General features: G+C 58.3%; 3 protein-coding genes across 7 annotated transcripts in view; 1 reads left to right on the top strand and 2 right to left on the bottom strand.

Moving 5' to 3' along the window:
• RALGAPA2 (Ral GTPase activating protein catalytic subunit alpha 2) overlaps nucleotides 1-5,396 on the top strand; it is a 126,715-nt gene extending 121,319 nt beyond the window's left edge. For both annotated transcript variants that reach the window (XM_075749977.1, XM_075749978.1), the window contains one exon: nucleotides 3,295-5,396. In XM_075749977.1, coding sequence (XP_075606092.1) covers nucleotides 3,295-3,449 — 155 coding nt within the window. In that variant the 3' untranslated portion in view covers nucleotides 3,450-5,396. The remainder of the gene's footprint in view (nucleotides 1-3,294) is intronic.
• The window catches only part of CFAP61 (cilia and flagella associated protein 61), a 115,735-nt gene continuing 99,409 nt past the window's right edge, over nucleotides 4,083-20,408 (bottom strand). For 3 of the 4 annotated variants that reach the window (XM_075749980.1, XM_075749981.1, XM_075749979.1), the window contains 2 exons: nucleotides 18,516-18,681; nucleotides 4,085-4,215 (listed from right to left, as the gene is read on the bottom strand). In XM_075749980.1, coding sequence (XP_075606095.1) covers nucleotides 4,085-4,215; nucleotides 18,516-18,681 — 297 coding nt within the window. Of the gene's footprint in view, nucleotides 4,216-5,655; nucleotides 6,280-18,515; nucleotides 18,682-20,408 lie in introns of all 4 variants that reach the window. The other variant, XR_012834841.1, reaches the window with a different exon arrangement.
• Nucleotides 15,007-17,062, bottom strand: INSM1 (INSM transcriptional repressor 1). The gene is given in 2 exon segments (XM_075749983.1): nucleotides 15,007-16,537; nucleotides 16,540-17,062. Coding segments are annotated over 2 exon segments (1,416 nt in total). The 5' UTR covers nucleotides 16,592-17,062; the 3' UTR covers nucleotides 15,007-15,173.

Consider the following 20,408-nt stretch of genomic DNA (forward strand, 5'->3'; position numbering starts at 1 on the left):
GTCTGTCTGCCTGTCCCTGTCACCACCGCCCCATCTCCTCCCACTCCCTGCGCACCGAGCCCCGGGGGGTGCCCACCGCCTGGCCGGGCGGCTGCTGCTCCCTCCGGCTGCTGCTGGGCACGGCCGACACCAGCACCGGTGGCGCTGGGAAGCGGTTGGGTCACGGCTGCTGCGCACACGCGTGTGTGTGTGTGTGTGTGTGGGGCCAGGGCACCAGGGGCGGGGGGGGCAGGACGGGGACACGGCAGCTGCTGGCAATGTGCTGGGGGTGACCGCTGGCCCGCTGGCAGTGGGCACCCACGGGTGCTGCATGGCATCACCTCCGCAGCGGTGCTCGCCCGGGAACCAGCGTGGCCTGCAGAAAGAGTTGCTGTGCAGCTTTTGGTCCTTCTGCAAATGTCCCATCTTTGGCCGAGTTGTAAATTTAACCACTCCACCCGTGAGCCAGAAACTCTCTTTTATTTACTACACCATTGCGGAGCCGCTGCTTGGTTTTTACAGCTTGTAATTTCACATCGCCTGCGCCCGCTCCGACACAAACACAGCAAGAGAGGAAACCCCTCCGTGTCGCTGCAAAAGAACTGCGGTGCCTCACGAGCATCTTAACGCCAACACGGTCACGCCGCCGCCGGTGCGGGGCGCGTGCCGGCGGGTGTGCGCAGCCCGGCCTCTCTCCTTCGCGCAGCTGAGCGCGCGGGGCCTCGGCTCTGGACGGAGTTGCAGGCTCCCCTTGCAAGAAGGCCAAGTAATTAGAGTTCGTGCCAGACAGCTTGCAAGTGGAATTACAATATTTGTATGAAAGGCTTTATCTTTTGCGGTTATTACTTGCTCACTCTGCAGCTGCTGTCTCCCTATCAATCAAGGCGGCTTCGGGGGAGCTCCAAGGTTGATTGCACAGCTAAGGCCTCGCCAGGAGAAAGTTGGGACTGAAGGAATGTGCGGGGTCCCGAGGCGGGCGGATGCTGCGGGTGCTCCGGGAGCGAGGTGCGCCTCGCCCGCACCCCCCCCTGCCCCCGCCGCCCTGCTTTTCATATGCGCAGGCGAGGCATTGTTCAGCGCTTGCATGAATATTGCTTGAGCTTGTCCGGTTGGTGAAAACTGTATTATTTTGACCATCTGCCATTCTGCTTAACTGCAGGAATGTAAAGTACGACACCTCCCTCACAGCCCTTCCCTCCCCCACGCTTTTCTCCCCACGAACGGCACCGCAGGTTTTGTTTTTAATCCCAAACTGACAGCTCCGCATTTTTCACAGAAAATGCCTTTGCACGCTAAGTCACATTTTTCACCTTTTTTTTTTTTTTTTAATGTGATATTTCCCCTTCAGTCAATTGTCTTGAAGTATAAATCCGGTAAGTAAAGATTGTCTTTGAAATGCAAACTGGCTGAGGGATTGGGTTTAGCTGCAGCCCGAGCTCAGCACCGTTCTGTTCACCGAGTCAGTGCAATATCCACAGTTAGCTAACGCACGAGGACAAAGTTTTAAACCTCGTGGTGAGGAAAAGAACGCGATGCTGCCCCTGCCCCACAAACTCCATGGAGTTTCCAAGCAGTATTCCCGAGAAGTAACGGGATCGGTGCAAGCTGCTAAAACGCGCAGCGTGGGGCTGCTGCAGGTCCTGGGGATGGGGTGAGGTAGGGTGGAGAGTTTGGCGCAGGGTTTAAAATACCCCGAATCACTCCGGCCACGTGTTGGGAACGCAGCTGAGCCAGCTCGGGTCTTCGTCCTTAGAGGGTGGATCCAGCCCCGGGCGCTTTAGTGCCTGCAGAGCCCTGGGCCGGGCCCTTGCCCGCCGGTGCCCTGTCCGCCTCGGAAGCCGTGAACGATTTCCCAACGGGTTTGAGAAGGACGAGGCTCGCCCTGGTCGCGAGCGAGGTTGTCCCTGCTCACCACAGCCTGACGGGCAGCTTCAGCCCAGGCACCGGCTGCCTTTTGGTGCATTTTCTGCACATTTGAGAGTCACCTGGGCCAATAAAGTTGAAGGGAGCGTTAGATATCCCTGTAATCGCCAACTGCATAAACTACCAGCAAATAAAAGCGCAGCCTGAAAATACAGCTTATTGCTAAATTGGAAATTGGTTTGTGCTGCAAAACACAACCAGTCTGGAGTTCAGAGGTGGCCACGCAGCTGCCGAGGCTGGCCCCGACCTTCCACGTGGGCTCAGAGCTTCCTCCGTTCTCCCCGCGAGGCTGTTCCTCCGTCCCACCCCCCCAGAAAAACCTTTGTGTCAGGGCTCGGAGAGAGAGAATCGTAACATGGTTTAAAAATACCGTACCCCAGGGGAGCTGATGAAATGACATTCGCACCGGGAAATGCCTCGGGACAGGCCAGAACCCCAGCGGCAAGAGCAGGGCTGGGTTGCAGCATGCGCGCGCGTATTCCTCAGGGCACCATTACAGTCGCGCAGGGCAGAGGCGGGAGCCGCGCGCGCACCCCAGTTTAGTCACCGACTTCTGAGTTTAATGGCTGCATCCTCACCTGTTCCCATTCAGCCGGCCTCCTTAGTCCCGGCCTCTAGTCGTAATCGCCCGTGGGGAATAACTGAGAGGCAACTTAACGTCGTTGAACAACAAAGCGTAAACACAAGTAGACACCGCAGGAGCCATCCAGGTCCCCAGCCCACAAATAAACGTCAGCGGTGGCCGGGAGTGCACGGGGAGCGATGGGCGCTTAAGAGTCCTGCTAAGTAGTGGAACTCATTAGAAGAAATTGGGATTCTTTGGGGTTTTATTGGAGGCTACGACACCTTCCAGGTGAATTGCATGACAGTGTTCACGCTATGGAATCTCATTTCCAGTGCTCTGTAGTAGGTTAAATAATACAAAAGAGCTGTTTGGTGACACACAGCAAAAACGGTAACTTTATATAGCACACCCCTGAAAGAACTATTTTTCGGGCTCCGTTACGTGGGTTTTGTTGATGCTTTGAAGGGTGCATCTGCGCCTGGCCCGAAAGCGGCTGCTGCCGGGGGCTCACGTGCTCGCCTGGGCGCTGCTGCCACTTGCCCGGCCGCTCCTCGCTTTCTCTGGAAGCTGGCAAAGACAAATTCCTTATTTCTGCAGGAACGCATGGTGCGGCGGTTCCTCAGCTGCCCGGGCCAAAGTTCTGCTATAAATGTCAGGCTCACGCAAGTGACACCCGAGATTAATTTGCAAGAGGTGCGGGGGGGTGGGGGGGGGGGGGGGGGGGGGGGGGGGGGCTGCGTTTTGCCAAGCAGTTACTCTGATGCAAAGACAGGCGGGTTGTTTCTTTCCTGAGGTCATTTGTTTTATCTGCCCGTTCCGTTTTCCAGGCTGCCTCACCACCAGCGCAAGCGCCGACCTTACCGTCACCATAGGCATAGAGCTGGCCGACCAGACCTCGCCCACGCTGCCACGTGCCTCGAAGAGCAGAGTCTCCGGGAAGCTTCGCCGCTCCGCCAGCGCCCTCAGCAAGTCTTCCAACTGAGGTGCTGCGGGAGCAGAACTCCAGCCGAGGGAACCCAGGGGACCTTCCCACAGATAAATTATTTACTGCGTCTATAGAACTTGCTGCTTTGGATGTGTCGAAGGGGGCGGGCGAGGGGTTGGCTCTGTAAAACTGCAGTTCCCGCGTATTCAGACAGACACGAGTGATGATCGGACCTCACCTGCGTTGTCATCGCGTGTTTCACTGGATCGTTGCCATCACAAAGAGGACGAAGGCGACGGCAGCTCCCGCCACTGGTGTGGCAGCACGCTCTTCTCCCCGAGTGCCTGTGCACAAGTACTGCTGTCGCAGCAAGCGGACAGGCCCCAGGACCGAAACCGGTTATTTCATGTAACTTTAGAGCATTGCTTTTAGTCAGTCCGGTCAACGCTCAGTTCTGTATTAGGGAATTTTGTCCAAATAGAGGTTTTTCACTTGACTAGCCGCCTAAGAAATGCTCCCCTCCTCTGGAGCGCGGGTGAACGACAGAGGTGCTTTCCAGTCTGTGTTTGGCCTCTGCTCCCCTGCTCCTGTCTGGGCCCATCCCGCACCAGTTCTGTGCACGCAGCTAAGAATCAGTAATCATCAAAGAGGTCATTTACCTGGCATTCAGGAGGAACCCGCACCAGCTGGGTTCAGCCACTCACCTTCACGTCTCTGCGTTTCCTGTAGGCAGAAGGCCTCTTCCTCAGCAGCACCTCTGGCCTTGGGATCGCTGCGTCGTTTGCAGTAGCGCACGTGATGGCGGTGTACTGGGAACCACTCGCTAGACAAATAAAAATAATCACATTTCTTTTTGAAGAGCAAATGCCACACGTTTGCCACCACTCCTTCTCACCGCAGTTTGAATAATTAGACGGTGCACCTCTTTTAGGTAACGTCCTCCCCTGTCACATCATCAGGGCAACAGCCTGCAACCTGAAGCATCTCTAGTTAGAATAAAATTAACCTGAAGGCTTTTGAGGACACGCAGCGTCCTCCTGGCACTTTGTGTAGTAAGCAAATCCTGTCTTTTCAATAGGAAACGTCTTTCATCTACGTGTATCATAGGTTTCTAGGGCTGGTAATTTTTATAGCTAAAACCCCCTGCATTGTAAAAACAGAATAAATCGGAGAGATGTCCTGCAGCCACGCGGGGTGAACGGGGGTGGCCAGAGCGAAGGCAGAAATCCCTCGACGCCGGGGCGGCACCGTGTCCCCCCCACCCCGGGTGGCACCACGCGCCCCTGGGCATCCCTGGCCCTCCCGCCGCGCGGGGGCGAGACGAGGCGGCTGTAGAGCAAATCGCATGGGTTATTTGGTTTGGTCATGCTGTGAACACCACTGTCTGCCCATTCTCAAGTGTTGTGTCAGACCCCTCTGGCGTTCCTAACCCCCTCCTGGTCTGGGCCCTGTTGCTGCTCTTTGTTCCGGTCTTGTTTTGCTGCGCGGCACTCAAAAGCACAGCTCCGAACTTGGTGGGACGGCTGAAGGGAAGGGCTCGGGGTGTCGGGGAAGCAAAACGCACCACTGGGCCCGCGTTCTTGTTTTGCACGGCTACTTAGGTGTGAACGTCTGTCTGCGTCAGCGTCCAGCCCCGTAAGCAGGGACTTGCTCTTTGATAACCGTTGCCACTCGGACAGAGGCAGCCGGCCCTTTGCTGCGGGCTCCGCGCAGGGTCTCCCGGTCGGAGGGGCAGCCAGCGCCGCCCGAGGTGCCCGGAGCGGGAGTGGCCGAGCACGGAGCTGGCCGGGACGTGGGCACTGCCGCCGTCCTGCTGGGAACAGCAGCCTCGTTGGACAAGGGGTGTGGGTTTCATTTTCTGCCTCACATTTTGGTTTTGCATTCTACTGATTGTGTGTTGGTAAAGGAAATTAGAAAATAAAACATGTATTTTAATTTATTTTGTTTTCAGGACTGTATTGGCAAGGCTGTCTTGTTCTTGATTATCCAATAAATGGTCTGAAATAATTTCAAAGGGATTTTTCTTAATAAAAGGAGACTTTTTTCTTTAGAGCAATACGCGTCTCTCATTCAGGGAAGAATTAAAATACCTATGAAAATAGTATTTGCCTGATGTAAAAAACCTAGAAATGCTAATTTGTAAAAATTCAGCTGTGTTTTTCTACAAAGAACTGGATAACAAAGCTGTTTTGTTACGCCTGACAAACGCAGTAAGTCCCAGCTCAAAACAAAACCCTTAAAAGAGCAAAAGATGGGTACGTACCCGCATGGTGCGTGCCGGCGCTCGGCCTTCCCGCCGGCTGCCGGCCGTGCCCCGTGTCCGGGCGGCGCTGCCTGGCTGGGGCAGCCGGAGCCGCTGGGCAAGGCGCAGCCTTCCAGGTGTCCTGGCCGCGGGTCCCGTTCAAACGCCGCGGAGAGCTTCGTGTTAAAGCCGGCGTTGGCGAAGCCAAAACCGCGTTACCGCCACGCCGTGACTGAACCGAGAGCGCCGTAGGCATTCACACCTCGCGTTCGCCCGATGGTGTTCTCAGTTTGGGGGGGCCCTGGAACCTCAGCAATGCTGTTGGCAACCCCCCGGCTCCCAGCCACCCCCGGAGGGCGGGAACGTCCCGCCAGCCCCCCAGCCCTTCCCACTGCGCGGGGGGACGGGGACGGTCTCGCCCTGGACACGCTGCCACCGGCCGTGGGCCAAAAGGGGAAGAACGCACATTTGTTGGGCTGAATTCTGCCAATACCACTGAAAATTGCCTTTGTCTGTCTAAGGAACAGCTTCGGGGCAAAAGACGAGGATTTTAACCTCCTCTTCTGCAGAATAAAAGCTGGTTGCAGAACTATGTTCTTTATTAAAGCGTCTTTACTCTTGTCACCACTCATAAGGGCAGGCCACCTGAAAGAGACACAGTAAAAGATTTTTTTAAGGTTTGCAAGTGTTTCAGTCCATGTGTCGCAGGCGTGTTCGCGAGCGTGCCGGGGCCGTTCACACTCACCAGCCTGTCTTTCAGGGGAAGCTGAGCCCCGCACACGTGTTTACGGGGCGCTCCTCTGCTGCAGACAGGTACTGCTGGCCAAGACAGCGCCCTTGGCTACAGACCGTTCTCTTTTATTTCGGGCTATGTTTTTGCCCCATTCCCCATCACGAAGAGCCCTTTGCTACCGAGCGCTGGAGGGGCTGCTGCAGCTCGTTCCTGGGAGCCGTACTGCCGCGCTCGGGCGGCACGAGCACATCCGTTACATCGGTGGTTTCCAATCCCTTTGGCTGAGCGTGGCTGCGACCCCGCCGGAGAGCGCTCCCGGTGCAGCATTCCCAGGGCAGCGTTCCCGGAGCCTGCGCGACGACGACGCGAGCTGCGGCCGCCACCAAAGGGGCTCGCAGCATTTTGCTAATAATAATTACAGAGCGTTATGAGCCCCCAGAAGACATTATTTATATACTGTTCATTGCAAGAAACGCGTGATGACAAGGCTTCCCTTCCTGAGCCGTACCATGCCTTACTGCCGCGCGATTTGCATGGACGTTAAAGCCAATATGTTGCTAATGGTGCTTTTCTACTCTATGGAGACATCACTTAAGGAAATGAAGGGGGTCTGTGCTCTCATAATCATGTCAGAGGTGCTTACGCATTACTGCCCGTCCTGTTAGTGGGAATGCGAGGGAATTAGTTCGCAGTGGGAAAAGACACTTGGAAATGTCTGTTCCTTTGCTGAAGAGAGCTGGCAAAGTTTGTGTTTAAATTACTTTCAGGTGCTTTAATCAGAAATGGAGAATTAATGCAAACGGCTCCAGCTAAAGCCCCGAACGTCCCCAGTTGCAGAAATAACCTTGCACACTCACTAGGCCGTAGGAACCCGGCCTCCACCCGCCTGTCGTGACGTGACGCCTGTCCCAGGCCCAGCGCTGGCCACGCTCGCCTTGAGCTTCGGGAGCAGCCGGGAACGGGCCTGTTCCCGGACAAGGGGCGGCAAACTGCGCCGTGCGGCAGCTGCCGGAACCGCGCTTGGGAGCGCCGGAGATCAGCCGGGGTCATGCCAGCGCCGTCCCCGCAGAAGCCATGCAGTGCCTGGCACCGATGGGGTGAGGGACGTTTCTGTGGCCCTGGGGCTGAGGGGGACACCTGGCCGGGGCGTCCCCGGGTCCCGAGGGGTCCGGGCTGCAGCCGCAGCCCAACCACCACCTTCCCCAGGTGCAGCCCCGGCTGGAGGCCCCGTGGCCGAGGGGCGCTCGGTGCTGGTGTACGACGGCCGCGCCACGCTGGAGGAAGCTGGATAATTTACAGGGCGTTAATCGTACCGTCCGATTTAATTTGCATCATTATTTGAGCTGTATATTGCCCACGCACCCCAGGGGACGGGTGTTTACACAAACACGTGCACCCCCGTCAGCAGGGTCCCCGTGCAGCTGCCTCCGCACGCGGCTCCCCAGACCCGCAGCACCCGGCGCAGCCCCGAGCCGGGCACTGGGGAGGTGCCCAGCCCCGCTCCCGCACCACCCCCCGGGGGGGTCACCCTGGGTGTCCCCGCGCCAGCGCAGGCGTGGGTGGGTGCACCGGGGCCCTGCCAGGCGGGACTGACCCGGCCGCGGGATGCAGTGGGCGCAGGCAGGACGCGGGGCGCGCGGGGGCAAGCACGCACCCGGCGCGGGCCTGAGCCACCCCCAGCGCCATCGGCCCAACAGCCCCCGGCAACAGGCAGAAAAGTGTCCACAGACCGACATGTATTAAAAATTAAATTAAATTAAATTAAATTAAATTAAATTAAAATTAAATTATATATAAATTTATACATAAAATGCCTAACTTTTATATGTTTTATCTTATTGCTAAATCTATGAATATGTTCTGCATTCTATAAACATTATATGTTATGCATATTATGTTATATTTATTCCATGCTATAGTATATCAAATTATATATCTAATATTTTCTGTTACGCGTACCACCCTGGCCCAGGCTGCCCCGAGAAGCTGTGGCTGCCCCTGGCTCCCTGGCAGTGGTCGAGGCCAGGCTGGATGGGGCTTTGGGCAACCTGGGCTAGTGGAGGGTGTCCCTGCCCGTGGCAGGGGTGGCACCTCCCAGCCCACCCACACCAGTCTATGATTCTGTGATTCTATGATTCTATACATGTATATTAGACATAATATATATAGTAGGTATTAAATATACAGATATAATGTGCATACAATATTACATTATAATAAGCATAATATACATAATCTATGAACTATAATCTATGTATTATATGTGATATACAGTATATAATAAATATATTATACTACATATTAACTAGATAATATATTGTATATTATTCATACATTAATATGTGTTTAATGATAGTGCTATTAATTATATATTTATTAATTTTATCAAGATATGGATTATAAGTTACACATATGCTATATGTTACATATACATTATGTATGCATATATATGTACATATGCACATATGTATATACTTTAGATATACATACACATTACTATATAAACTATAATATTGTATGCATAACATGTGCAGTATACTTTTATTAAAAAAATTATATAAGAAAAATTACAGTTATATAAATCATCTCAGCAATGAATAATATATAAGAGATTCTATAATTAATACATTATATAATACATATTATATATTGCATAATGCATATATCATATATGGCATAGAATATTCCATGCACTATGTACAATACAGTATATAATACTATGGATTATAGATTATGCACAAGATGTATGTATAATACATGTTATGTATGCATGTATGCATACGTATGTGCACCTATACATATACCTGTAAAGCTACTAAAAAAATTCTACAGGACAGTATTACTTCATTATATGAACATTGAAAATGTATCAATAATGATATACAATGCATATATAGTATTATGTACTACATATAATGCATCATAGTATGCATTATATAATAGGCAATAGATAATTCATAATATACATTATATGATACATTATCTGTATCATATATTATATAATTATATATAATATAATATATAATTAATATTATATAATATATAATATATAATATATTATATAATTATAATATAATTACAATTAATATAATTATCATATTATTGTATAATAGGCAATATATAATTAATAATATACATTATATAATACATTATCTGTAACCTATTATACCCTCTACTACCTATTCTGAAGTATACTTATGTAGATAATCTATATAAAATATACTGATAAGAAAGGAATGAAAAGCTTCTATTTATTTTATGTAGAATTGTAATTTATGCCACGTAATAAATCTCTATTTCGCACGTGCGCGCGTGTGTGTACAATTCAAATAAAATTTTCCGGGTCAAAATCTAGGTCCCCATCCAGTGCAGATGTTTGGCATTTTCCTCGGGTTTTGGGCTTTTCCCTTTGAGCCGGTATTGCAATACCCGTCATTTACATATGAAAACCTGTAAAATTAGCAAATGAAATGATGACTGCTCCTTGTCGCACAAACAAATCCCCGTCTGCACCCGGACTGGACTGTGCCACCTTCCCCGGCTGTTGCCGCAGCCAGGCCAGGCCACCCAGAGCCCCGGTGCGGCACGGGCAGCGGCTTTGCTCCGCTTGGAAAGCCTTTCCGTAAATCAACTTCCCCGTCAGATGAGAAAAGCTTTAAAAAATTAAGTTTGTCTAAAAGTACCGCGGTGCTCAGGCGTGGGTAAGGCATGCGGAGCGCAGGAGACACGGCACGGAACCGGCTGGGCTTCACAGCTCAAGGGGGTTTTATTATTATTATTATTATTATTATTTAAAACCAGTGGTTCTTTTCCAAAAGGAACAGGTGATTTAAGTGGAGGTGGCGGACGGCTGTTAGCAATCCTGCCCAAGTTACCGTACGGGCAGGACGGACATTCGGAAAGGCGTCCCGGTGCTGGCTGCCCGTGCCACCGCCCCGCCGCAGCGTCCCGGCCCCGTTTCAGCCTCTCCTGTACCGACGGTAATGCCAGAATCGGCAGCAGAGTGTCACGGGATGTTTGTGCCTTTGCAGGACGCCACATATCTTTTTGGACGTGCGCTTAGATTAAATAAGATTTAAAAAAGGAAAAAACCAGAAAACCCTGCCGGTGTCCTGCCCTGGAGCCTTTATCTGCAGGACAGCGGGTGAAAGGAAAGGCCAGGCTTGGCATGTCCATCTCGCTGATTAACATATCAAATGTTTCCACGAGGCAGACCTTTGTCATGCGGATTGTAAACTAAATTTAATTAAAACCATTTAAAGCCGTAATGAGGCTTTTTATCTGCACGGAAGGATTTGAGATGTTTGAATGCAATGTGCAAAACGCAGGCAGCCCAGGCACCCTGTCCTTCGCCGAGGGGAGACGCCTGGGTGCCCCAGGTAACCCGCCGTACCGCCCGCTGCAGTAGCCCCAAAACGCCCGCCGGGACCCAGCACCCTCGCGGGCGGGCAGTGGGATGGGAGGTACATCGGCACTGCAGCCCTGTGCCACCCCGCAGCACCCCACGGCACACAGCAGCACCCCACGGCACCCCGCTGGGGACGGACGGGAGAAACGCCTGCCGCTCCGGGAGTGGTTTCCCCCCACCAGCTCATTAAAAAGGATTTTGAACAGGTTTGCGGGCGGAAGAGGTCTGAACTCCAAAGCAAAAGCCCTTCCCAGAGCCATCCCCAGGCTCACCCCAGCCCCGGGACTCTCCTCCCACCCAACAAACAAACCAGAAGATGCTCGGCAAGGCCAGGCAGCTGCCCGTCGCATGGCCAGCCCCCCGAAAACTCTTGGCTGTGCCCGCTTGTGTTTAGCGAGGCAGCCGATGGATGCGCCTACTGCAGTGGTGGCTGCGAGCGACCGTGTTGCTGATACCAAAACTGCTAAAAAATTCACCCCGGAGAAGCGGCATCACCGTGGCAGCGCTGGCGGTGACACCGCCGGCAGGAAAAGCTCTTCCCAGCCTCTCGCTAGCTCCGTGACGGTGTGCGAGCTGCGTTTCTCAGGACCCTGAAGGTTCCTGTAATTAATCTCCCTGGTTCCTCTCAGTTTGCAAACAATCCGTTTCAGACCATGTGTTCAGCTCTTTGTGCGCTCAGAGAGGAGGAAGGCTCCAGCAGTTTGCAAACCGGGCACACATCCCTGCCCATGTGCACAGCGAGCGAGCGACCGCTGTGCCTGCGCACCAACTGCCTCCAAGAACTGGAAATCGCGTCACATTTGGGGTAGGATCAGCGTTTTCCGCGGTGCCCAAACCTGTTCCTGCTGGATGCATTCAGAGTCATCAGCAAATTGATTTGTTAGCTGACAGCAGGAGGCTTTGTTTGCACAGCGCTGGCCGGCCTGCGCTGCCGGATGGCGAGACCGTGGCACCGCAAAGGCAACACCTGCATTCCCAGAAGCTGCTGCGAGCGGCGCTGGTCAAGCTCCGGTTTCAGCCGCGCCGCTCGGCTCTCGGTGTAGCCACTGGGCCAAAAGCGGGCTCGCCGGGCTCGTGGGCATGGACGTGGAGGCAGGGGAGAGCCGGGCTGAGGTCCGGCATCGGGGGGACGGCGCAGGGGAGGAGCGGCTCCACGCTACCGACGGGTAGGGACAGATCCCTCCCCAAAATACTGCCCGAAGGCAGCCTGCAGTGAGCGGGGAGCGGTGGTGCGATGCCCTTCACTGCCAGCGTCACGAGAGACGCGGAAAGGTGAGAACGGCGGCGAGGCGGATCGCTCCCCGTAAAACCCCTCGGGCAGTGGGTGCCTCACGCTCATCACGGCCTCCTCCAAAGCTGCGCAGCCATGCCGCCGCCGGAAGGAGGGGTGCCGTCCGAGCGGCCAAGGCTGCTGTAGCCCCGCGACGCCAAAAGCCAGTCCCCTGTTTTACAGGGTGTTTGTGAACGGAGCCCAGTTTGCAAAGCACTCCAGTTTCACGTCTCCTTACCCCTCCCCAAACCAGGAGCCGCTAACGAACCACACTTTCCACTGCAACGTGTGTTCCCGTCAGCAGAAGATGCAAAAGCGTGGGTGCCCATGGCTGCCCTGATGGTTCCCTACAGACCTGGGAAATTCTTCCGACCCCAACAGATTGTATCTGCCTCCTACCGGAACAGGCATGAATTTACTTGACTGCTGGGAAACGGATACCGCGATGAAGCGGTTGTTTTGTGGCCCGCAGTGCCACAGGCTGAGAGCAAAGATTTCAGCAGGGGCGCTGCCATCGAGACCTGGACGGAGCCTCTGGGCCCGTCTGAAGGATGCGCTGGGCATCGGTCTGGCAGCGGCGTGCGACGGCCTGAGAGCACGGCCACGTGCGCCGGGCAAACGCCGCTTGGCGTGAGCGGAGAGCCCGGCCTGCCGGGCCCACGGGCAGCTGCCACACACCGCGCTGTGACAGCCCGCATCTGGGGCTTTCCGAGGCCAGGGGCGCCGGGGAAAGCAATACCACGCTTCTTGCCAAGCATGTTTTGCCGCCAGTTTCTCTCAGGCTGTTGAGGCCACGTTCCCTTTCTCAGCGTATCAATTTACAGCTAAACCCACGGCTTCGCCTAGACCTGAAGTCAGTCCTGGCAGAACGAAGCCAGTTTCCTAGGAATCGAGGCAGCAGGAGCATACTGGCTCGGGTGCCTTTTAGCCTGAACGAACGGGAAAGCTCTCTCTACAAAGATTTTCCTTCTCTAGAAGCTTTGCTACATCAAAAAGTATTCAGACGTTTCCTGGGAAGCTTCCCTGCAGGAAGCTCCAGGTGGTCTTTCCTTTCTGCCCTTCCCACGGCGAAGCAGCCGTGTCTCAGACGAGAGCCTTCAGGTGAGTGAACGTGGCAGAACAGGTTGGAAACCTCTTCCCGCGAGCAAAAGCCTCCCAGGCGTTATTGTCCCCAAGATGGAGAGTGCGGAAGGACCCAGGCTGACACCTCTCAGCCCAGACCAGGAGGTGACATTTGCACCAGGGAGTGCCAAGCGGATCTGCACGCCACGAGGTCGGCTCCGTGGCTTCTCCTGCTGGCAAGGGGAGAGATCGTGCAGCTGTGCTGCAACACCCGCGAGAGGGGTTTTACTGACCCGGCATACATCTTCCCCAATTACACTGATACTCTAACAATTTTTGCTTAAAAAAAAAAAAAAAATAAAGAAACTACTTTTTGACCAAACCAGTGCAATTCCCACGTACAGACACAGCCCTGAAGCACCCGCGCACACCGGGACTGATCACCCCAACCCGTTGCTCCTTAAAGCGCTCCCAGGACCGGGCACGTCCTACGCGGAGCCCCGCCGCAGGCTACGGGACACGGCCGCCTCTCCCCTCGCAGGGCGAACCGGGGCACTCGGCACCTCGTTTTCTCCCTGCCCCGCGAGTTTTTCCCACGCACTGGTGTCTTCCCCTGTTCCAGAGGGGAGCCCTAGCATGCCCGTTTTGCCAAAAACCCGTCATTATTGCAGGACGCTGCAGAAGTCCCACCACAGGGCAGAGCAGGACCAGGCTCTAGCCTTGAGACTGGCGTGCAGAAAGCTCAGCCTTCCTTGCACCAGCCTCCACAGTTCATACCAAAACCAGGATGCAGCTTCTCTACTGAGCCCCCAAGCCCCGCAGCTCGGAGTGCTGAGCGCAAGGGAGAGCTGCCCAAGCAGACCGCACATCCTCTCCCAAGCTTTCCCCTTCTCCTTCACGGTTTCCCCTCCCCTCGTGTTTTTCCCTGCAACGCTTTCAGGGGAAGGTCCCTGGAACTCTTCCACAGCTCTTCCCAAGGGCCGGGAGCAGAGCCCCGGGACACTCTGTGCCCGCCGACAGCTGGAGGCCAGGGCCAGGGCTGGGGCTGCAGCCGGGGCCGCGGGGCAGCGCGTCCCCCCGCGCGTCAGCGCGTCCCCCCGCGCGGCACGGCAACCTTCCCCCAGGACCGGGCACACCTCGCCCTGCTCTTCTCCCCCCCCTTAATTCCTTTGTAATTAATCTCATCAAAGAGTGCAGAGCAGGCTGGTGCCTACCAGGGTGCCCTGCCAGCGGAAAGCTGAGCCCAGCCCCGCATCGTGTCGTGTCCCCCCCCGAGCCCCCCAGGGAGAAGCAGGAGGCAGCAGGGGCACGCTTGAATTTGAAAATATTTTATTTGAATAGTAAATAATTATACAGTTGAAACAGTTCTATCGAAGCACTCTATAAATAGCTAACAGTTAAGAAAATAATGTGTGTAGAAAAAGAGATTGCATCTAAAAGTAAGAGCTGTCAGTTGCACAGGATAAAATGGTTAAGATCGTGTGTCATTCTAGGTATAAAAGTTAAAACCTTTTTAGCAGATCCCTTTAGAAAAAAAGATCTTCTAAAACGCACAGTGAAATGGCAGGCGGGGGAGACAAAAAAGCACATTAGAATATCTGCGATCAAATAATATCAATCTTCATAATTAATATAAATAAATAACGAATAAATAACATAATTACTCAAACCAACATATACAGATAGTCAACTCATGAGCTACCTTAGCAAGGGCAAAACCGAACAAACCCAGAAAGTTGGCATGTCACAGTTAAGGCAGTTTCTACAGCATTTTCTGGAGACCATCAACAGCAGAGTCAAGGCATTTGTGGCTACACTAAAGGGAATTCTCATTTCTCCTCAAGCGGTTTGATCTGTTCACATTTATAAAAACCAAAACGAACATAAAAAACCAAAAAAAAAAAAAAAAGGAAAAATGAAGTAAAATGAAATAAAATGGAGAGACCCCGGAAAGGTAAGTGTAAAGCCAGATTCCAGCAGTTCACAAGCCATATTAAAGCTAATCGCGTGGCGAGTCCCAAGCGCAGCCCGCGGACGCGCTCGGCCCCGGGAAGGCACGGGCGGCTCTAGCAGGCGGGGCGCAGCGGCACCTGGAGCAGGATGACCTGCCTGTTCTCCGACGGGTGGCACTTGTTGATGTGCCGGGTGAGGCCGGGCGAGCTGTAGAAGGTGGCCGGGCAGTACTTGCAGGGGAAGACCTGGGCGGCGTGCAGCAGGCGGAGGTGCCGCTCCTGGCTGCTCTTGCTGGGGAAGGTCTCCCCGCAGACGGGGCACAGGCGGCACTCGGCGGGCGGCGGCGCGGGCGGCTCCTCGGCGGCGGGCTCCGGGGCCGGCGCGGGTCCCGGGGCCGGGTGGCCCAGCAGGTGCTTGCGCAGGTAGGCCTGCCGGCGGAACCGCTTGGCGCAGCGGGGGCACTCGAAGAGCCCCTCCTCGGAGCCCGCCTCCGAGGCGCCGCCGGGGCTCGGCGTGTCCCGCTCGCTGCCGCTGCCGCTGGCCTCCTTCGGCGGCTCCTCCGCCGGCGCCCTGCCCGTCTCGGGGCCGCCCTTGGCGGCGGGCGGGCGCGGCTTGTGCCAGCGGCGGTGCGAGGCGAGGTTGGCGGGGCAGGAGAAGACCTTGTCGCACTCGGGGCAGCGGTACTCCACCCGGACGATGCGGGAGCAGCGGTGCTGCGCCAGCGCGAAGGGGTCCCCGTACTCCTCCTTGCAGAGCTGGCAGATGAACTCGCCCAGCGGGCGGGCGCAGCCGCCCCGCGCCTTGGCCGGCGCCTCCACCGGGCCCTCCTTGATGCGCAGCCCCAGCACGGGCGACGTGGTCACCTCGTCCTCGAAGGTCAGCTTGCGGATCGCCTTCGCCTTCTTGCCCGACGGGGCCTTCTGCCGGCCGGGCTCCGCGGCGCTCGGCGGGCGCTTGGCGGGCGGCGGGCGGCCCGAGGCGGGCGGCGCGGCCGGGGCGGGCGGCGCGGCCGGGGCTCCGCCGGGACCGGGACCGGAGGCGGCGGCGGCGGCGTGGCCGGCGGGCGGCTCGGCGTGGCCGGCGGCGGCGGCGGCCCAGAGCTTGAGCTCGGCCGGGGCGAAGAGGAGCGGGTCCATGGTGCCGGGCACGGCCGGGGCGGGGAAGGACTCGGCCGAGACGGGCGAGCCCAGGCTGAAGCCCCGCTCCAGGTACTTGTCCCTGCTGACGGGCCGCGTGGGGCTGTACAGCGCCTGCACGGCGGCATCGGGCGTCCCGAACGGCACCGGCACCGGCGAGTCCCGCGGCGGCGGGGGCGGCGGCGGAGGGGCACCGCCGGCGGGGAGCGGCGAGCCGGCGGCGGCCTCGCGGCAGCAGCGCGCCCGGTAGGAGACGGGGGTGGGCCGCCGGCTGCGCTTCACCAGGAAGCCCCGGGGCATCTTCGCGCCGCCTCCGCGCCGGCGGCGGCCGCGGCGCACGCTCCTCGCTCTGCCCGCGGCGCGGCCGCCGCCGCCTTTAAGCGGGCCGGGGCCATTGTTCGGGCCGGCGGCGGCGGGACCGGCCAATCAGCGGCGCCGCGGCGGGCGGCGCGGCGGGCGGAGCGGGTGCACCTGAGCCCCCGCCCGCCCGCGCGGCCCCCGGCGGCGGCACACGCCCGGCCCCGCCTCCCGCACGCTCCGCGCCCCGCGCCGCCGCACGGCCCGGCACGCGCGGGCCTTTGTGTGCCGCCCCGGGGCGGGCGCTGCCTCCCGCCGGTGCCGGGACCGGGGACGGGCGGCAGCTCCGCGCCCCGCCAGGCCGGGTCGTCCCTTCCCTTCTCTGGAGCCGGCACGGGCTCGGCGGCGGCGGCAGCGCCCGGCCCCGGCGAGCCCGGCCCGGAGCGGCCGGCAGCTCTCGGCGGGCAGGCTGTTGCCGGGGGGGGGGGGGCAGGCCGGCTCCGGCGGCGCGGGGAGAAGGGAACCCGGAGGAGCAGAAAGTCGCTGTTGTGGCGGCTGCCGGCGCAGGGGAGGGCAGCCCGCCGGTGCGGCGGGCGGGTTTTGTCCGCCGCCGGCATCAGGTGCTAAACCAAGGGCCTAGCCGAGTGCGGCGGAATAAAGACCGAGCCCGCCGGCCCGGGCCCTGCCCCTCACCCTCGCCGAGGAAATTAACCCCGCGCTACCGAGGGGCGAGCGGGGACGCGTGCTGCGGCGGGAACCTGTTACTCGGTGCGCCCCTCCGCCGGGCCCGCAGCACCCCCGCCCCCGGCCGCGCTCCCCGCTGTCCCGCGGGTACGGCAGCCCCGAGCTCGGCCCGGCTCCGCGGCACAGCCGCGTGGACGGGGACGGCGGCAGCGGCGCGGCTCTCGGGTTTCCGTCGGAAGCGTTACGCGTTCGGTGCGAGGCCGAGCAGCTGACGCGGGGGACGCCCCCGTTCCCCCGCACGCCGCAGGGGGATGTAAAAGCAAACGCACCGCGGACGGGGACGCCGAGGATGCGCCCCGGGAGGGGTTGGCGGGGATTGGGGGGGTCCGTGCCCGCTCCCCCGGGTGTGCGGGAGAGGCAGCGGCGCCTTGAGGGGCCGGGCCGCGGCAGGTGCAGCCGCCGGCGCCTGGAGCCGCTGCGGGCCGAGCACCGGGCCGCGGCCCCGCTCCCCCTTAACCCTTTGTCCGCGGCCCCAGCCTGCCCCAACCAAGGCCCGGGGCTGCGCGGCGCCCACGCGGGAATTTCCGCGGAGAGCTCCGCGCTGCGGCACGCCGGGGGGGGGGGGGGGGGGAGCGGCCCGCGCTGCTCCGCGCGTCGCAGGTGGTGGCACGGCGGGGGGGGGGGGGGGGGGGGCAGCGGGGCGCCCCCCGCCGCGAGCAGCCGGCCGGCCCCAGGGGTGCGTGCGGGCAGCGCCGCCCCCCCCGCGGGTCCCGCGCGCCTTTGTGGGGGGCGGCGGGGCACGCGGGCGGCACGCGAGCGAGCGGCGCCCCCCCCTCCCCCCCCCGCCCGCGGTCCCCCCGCGCGGCCCCGCTCGCCGCCTTTGTGCGCCTCATTAGCATAAAGCTGCGCGAGCCGCCCGCGGGCGGCACAAAGGGGCGCGGGGGGGGGGGGGGGGGACGGACCGGCACCGGGGGCCGCCGCTTCTCCCGGGCACCCCCTCAGCGGGCCGGGCCGGGCGGGCCGCGGGGGGGGGGGGGGGGGGGTGTCGTGGGGCCGCCCTGCCCGTGCAGCCCCCCCCCCCCCGCCCGGTGGGACAGGCGTGCCGTGGGGCGGGGCGGCCCGCTGTGCATTAGCATACAGCTGCGGGTCCGCCGGGCACGCGCCGCGCCCCCCCCCCCCGCGGCGGGGTGCACACCGAGAGCCGTGTCCCCTGCCCCGGCGGGGCTCACGCCGAGACACACACACACCCACACACACACCCCCCCACCCCACACACACCCCCCCCCAGCCCGGCGCGGCTTTACGAAAGCGGGGGGCGCTGCCAGGCGGGACCCTCACCTGCGGCCGGCGGGGGTCCGGCGGTCCTGGCCGGGGCGTACATGGGCAGGTGGGAGCGGTGGCGGCTCAGGTAGCGGAGGACGGGCTCCCGCAGCGGCGGCGGGCAGGGGCTCCGCTCCTCGGGGTCCTCCGCGGGCGGCTCGGCGGCGGGGGGCGGCCCGGGCACCTGCAAGGCAGAGCGGTCGGACGGCCTGAGACGTGAGGCGCGGCGGCAGGGACCGACGCCGGCGTGAAAACGCGTCGGGGGCGAGACGCGGGCGGCAGCGGGACGGGCAGGCGTGGCGCGGGGTGGCGGCGGGCACACGGCCACCGGCACGGCCACCGGCTCCGCGGGCCTCCCGCTTAACCGGCACTCCCACCCGAGAGCGTGGCGCCGGGCGGTCGTGCACCGCTCGGTCGTTACCCCTCCGAAATCACCCCGCGCTCCTCTGCGTGAAGGGGGCACGGACGCCCCTCGCGTGGGACCGACCCAAGGGGTCCGACCCCAGACGCGGCCGCTGCTGCCGCCCTGCCATGGGGAAATCCCCCCGCGGCCCACCTCGCTGGCTGCTTTCAACTGCCTTCTCAGAGCAACCCCAGCCGCAGCCTGAACATCGGACCGTTATTGCTCACTGAGGACGAGTGCCTTCGCGGGGAGATCTCACGCTGCACGCACACGCGTGCCCTCGCTTTGCCGTAATACTCAACAGCTGATGTAGGTGCAAAAAACCCAGCCCCGCCATCTGCATGTTTGCATAGCTGGAGCTCTGCATGTTGAAATAAACACACGTTTGTGATCCCGCGGAAGGGTAAACATTCCCCGCGCCGTCACCGTCGCCCGCCTTTCAGCGACGGGCAAGAGCACCCTGGGCGAGAGCCGCGCGGACGTCAAGTGCGGTGCCCGGCTGACAATTTCAGTGCACGGGCTAAAAACGTAGTCCCCGTCCCAGCTGTAACTGACTTTTCTGTGCATACAGTGCTTACTACTAGTGATCGCTTCCATAAACGTTTTCCCTAAATGCAGGAGACCTATTTCCAGTTTCTGTGGAACCTGCAACCAGAAACGCCCTGACCTCTGTGTATTTACCCTCCCAGTTCTTAAACGTCTCTGTCAAAGGTGTATTTTTTCCCCTCATTTTTACATTTCATTACTAGTTTATCTGCATGCTGAAGTGAGCTGGAGTACGAGCACCGTTCAGAAATACAGCCAGCCCCGAGGCACTTCGGATATATTCCGTAACTGCACGGTACATACTACGTATTGGCAACGTGCCTAGAAGGGACACCCAAGGAAAACGTATAAATGCGACATTTAGTAAATATGGTTAAAATCACCGTGAAGAAAATCCAAATAAAAATACAAAAAGTAAAGAGAAATTTGCGTTCTGATGCAGATACCGTCACCTACGTTCACGTAAGCAATTCTGACTCATCGAGGTGCTTTCAGTCTATTCAGTGAGACTATTTTTGTGTGTCAGGACTACTGCAACAAGAAAAGGGTAAGGCAAGCGAGTCTTTCATTTGTAGGACACCAATTCCCTTTTCTCTAAAGTTGTTCACACTTAGAGCATGCGAAATGCGGTTGAATGATGGCAAGAAAAACACTTCTCATCAGGCCTCCCATTCTGCACAGAATTTCATTTTGTGTTCTTTTATAGATGTCTTCCAAGAGAATTGAAAATAAAACTGCACCGAGGCACTTTCTGTACCACGACAATAGGAGGAAAATTGCATCCAGCCCTTCTGGGAGGAGGCAGGGGTCGAGCGTTTGTGTGGCTACAGCTGGGACGTACGACAGCATGCCGGTTTGGGCCACGGGCGCGGGTGGGCTGCCGACTACGCAGCGTCCCTTCCTCTTGTCACCCTGCCCCCACTTACAGTTGATTCTGTTTCTTTTCTGCACGGCTTAAAACT

This window comes from Balearica regulorum, chromosome 3 (genome assembly GCF_011004875.1).
Source record: "Balearica regulorum gibbericeps isolate bBalReg1 chromosome 3, bBalReg1.pri, whole genome shotgun sequence".
Classification (NCBI taxonomy): domain Eukaryota; kingdom Metazoa; phylum Chordata; class Aves; order Gruiformes; family Gruidae; genus Balearica; species Balearica regulorum.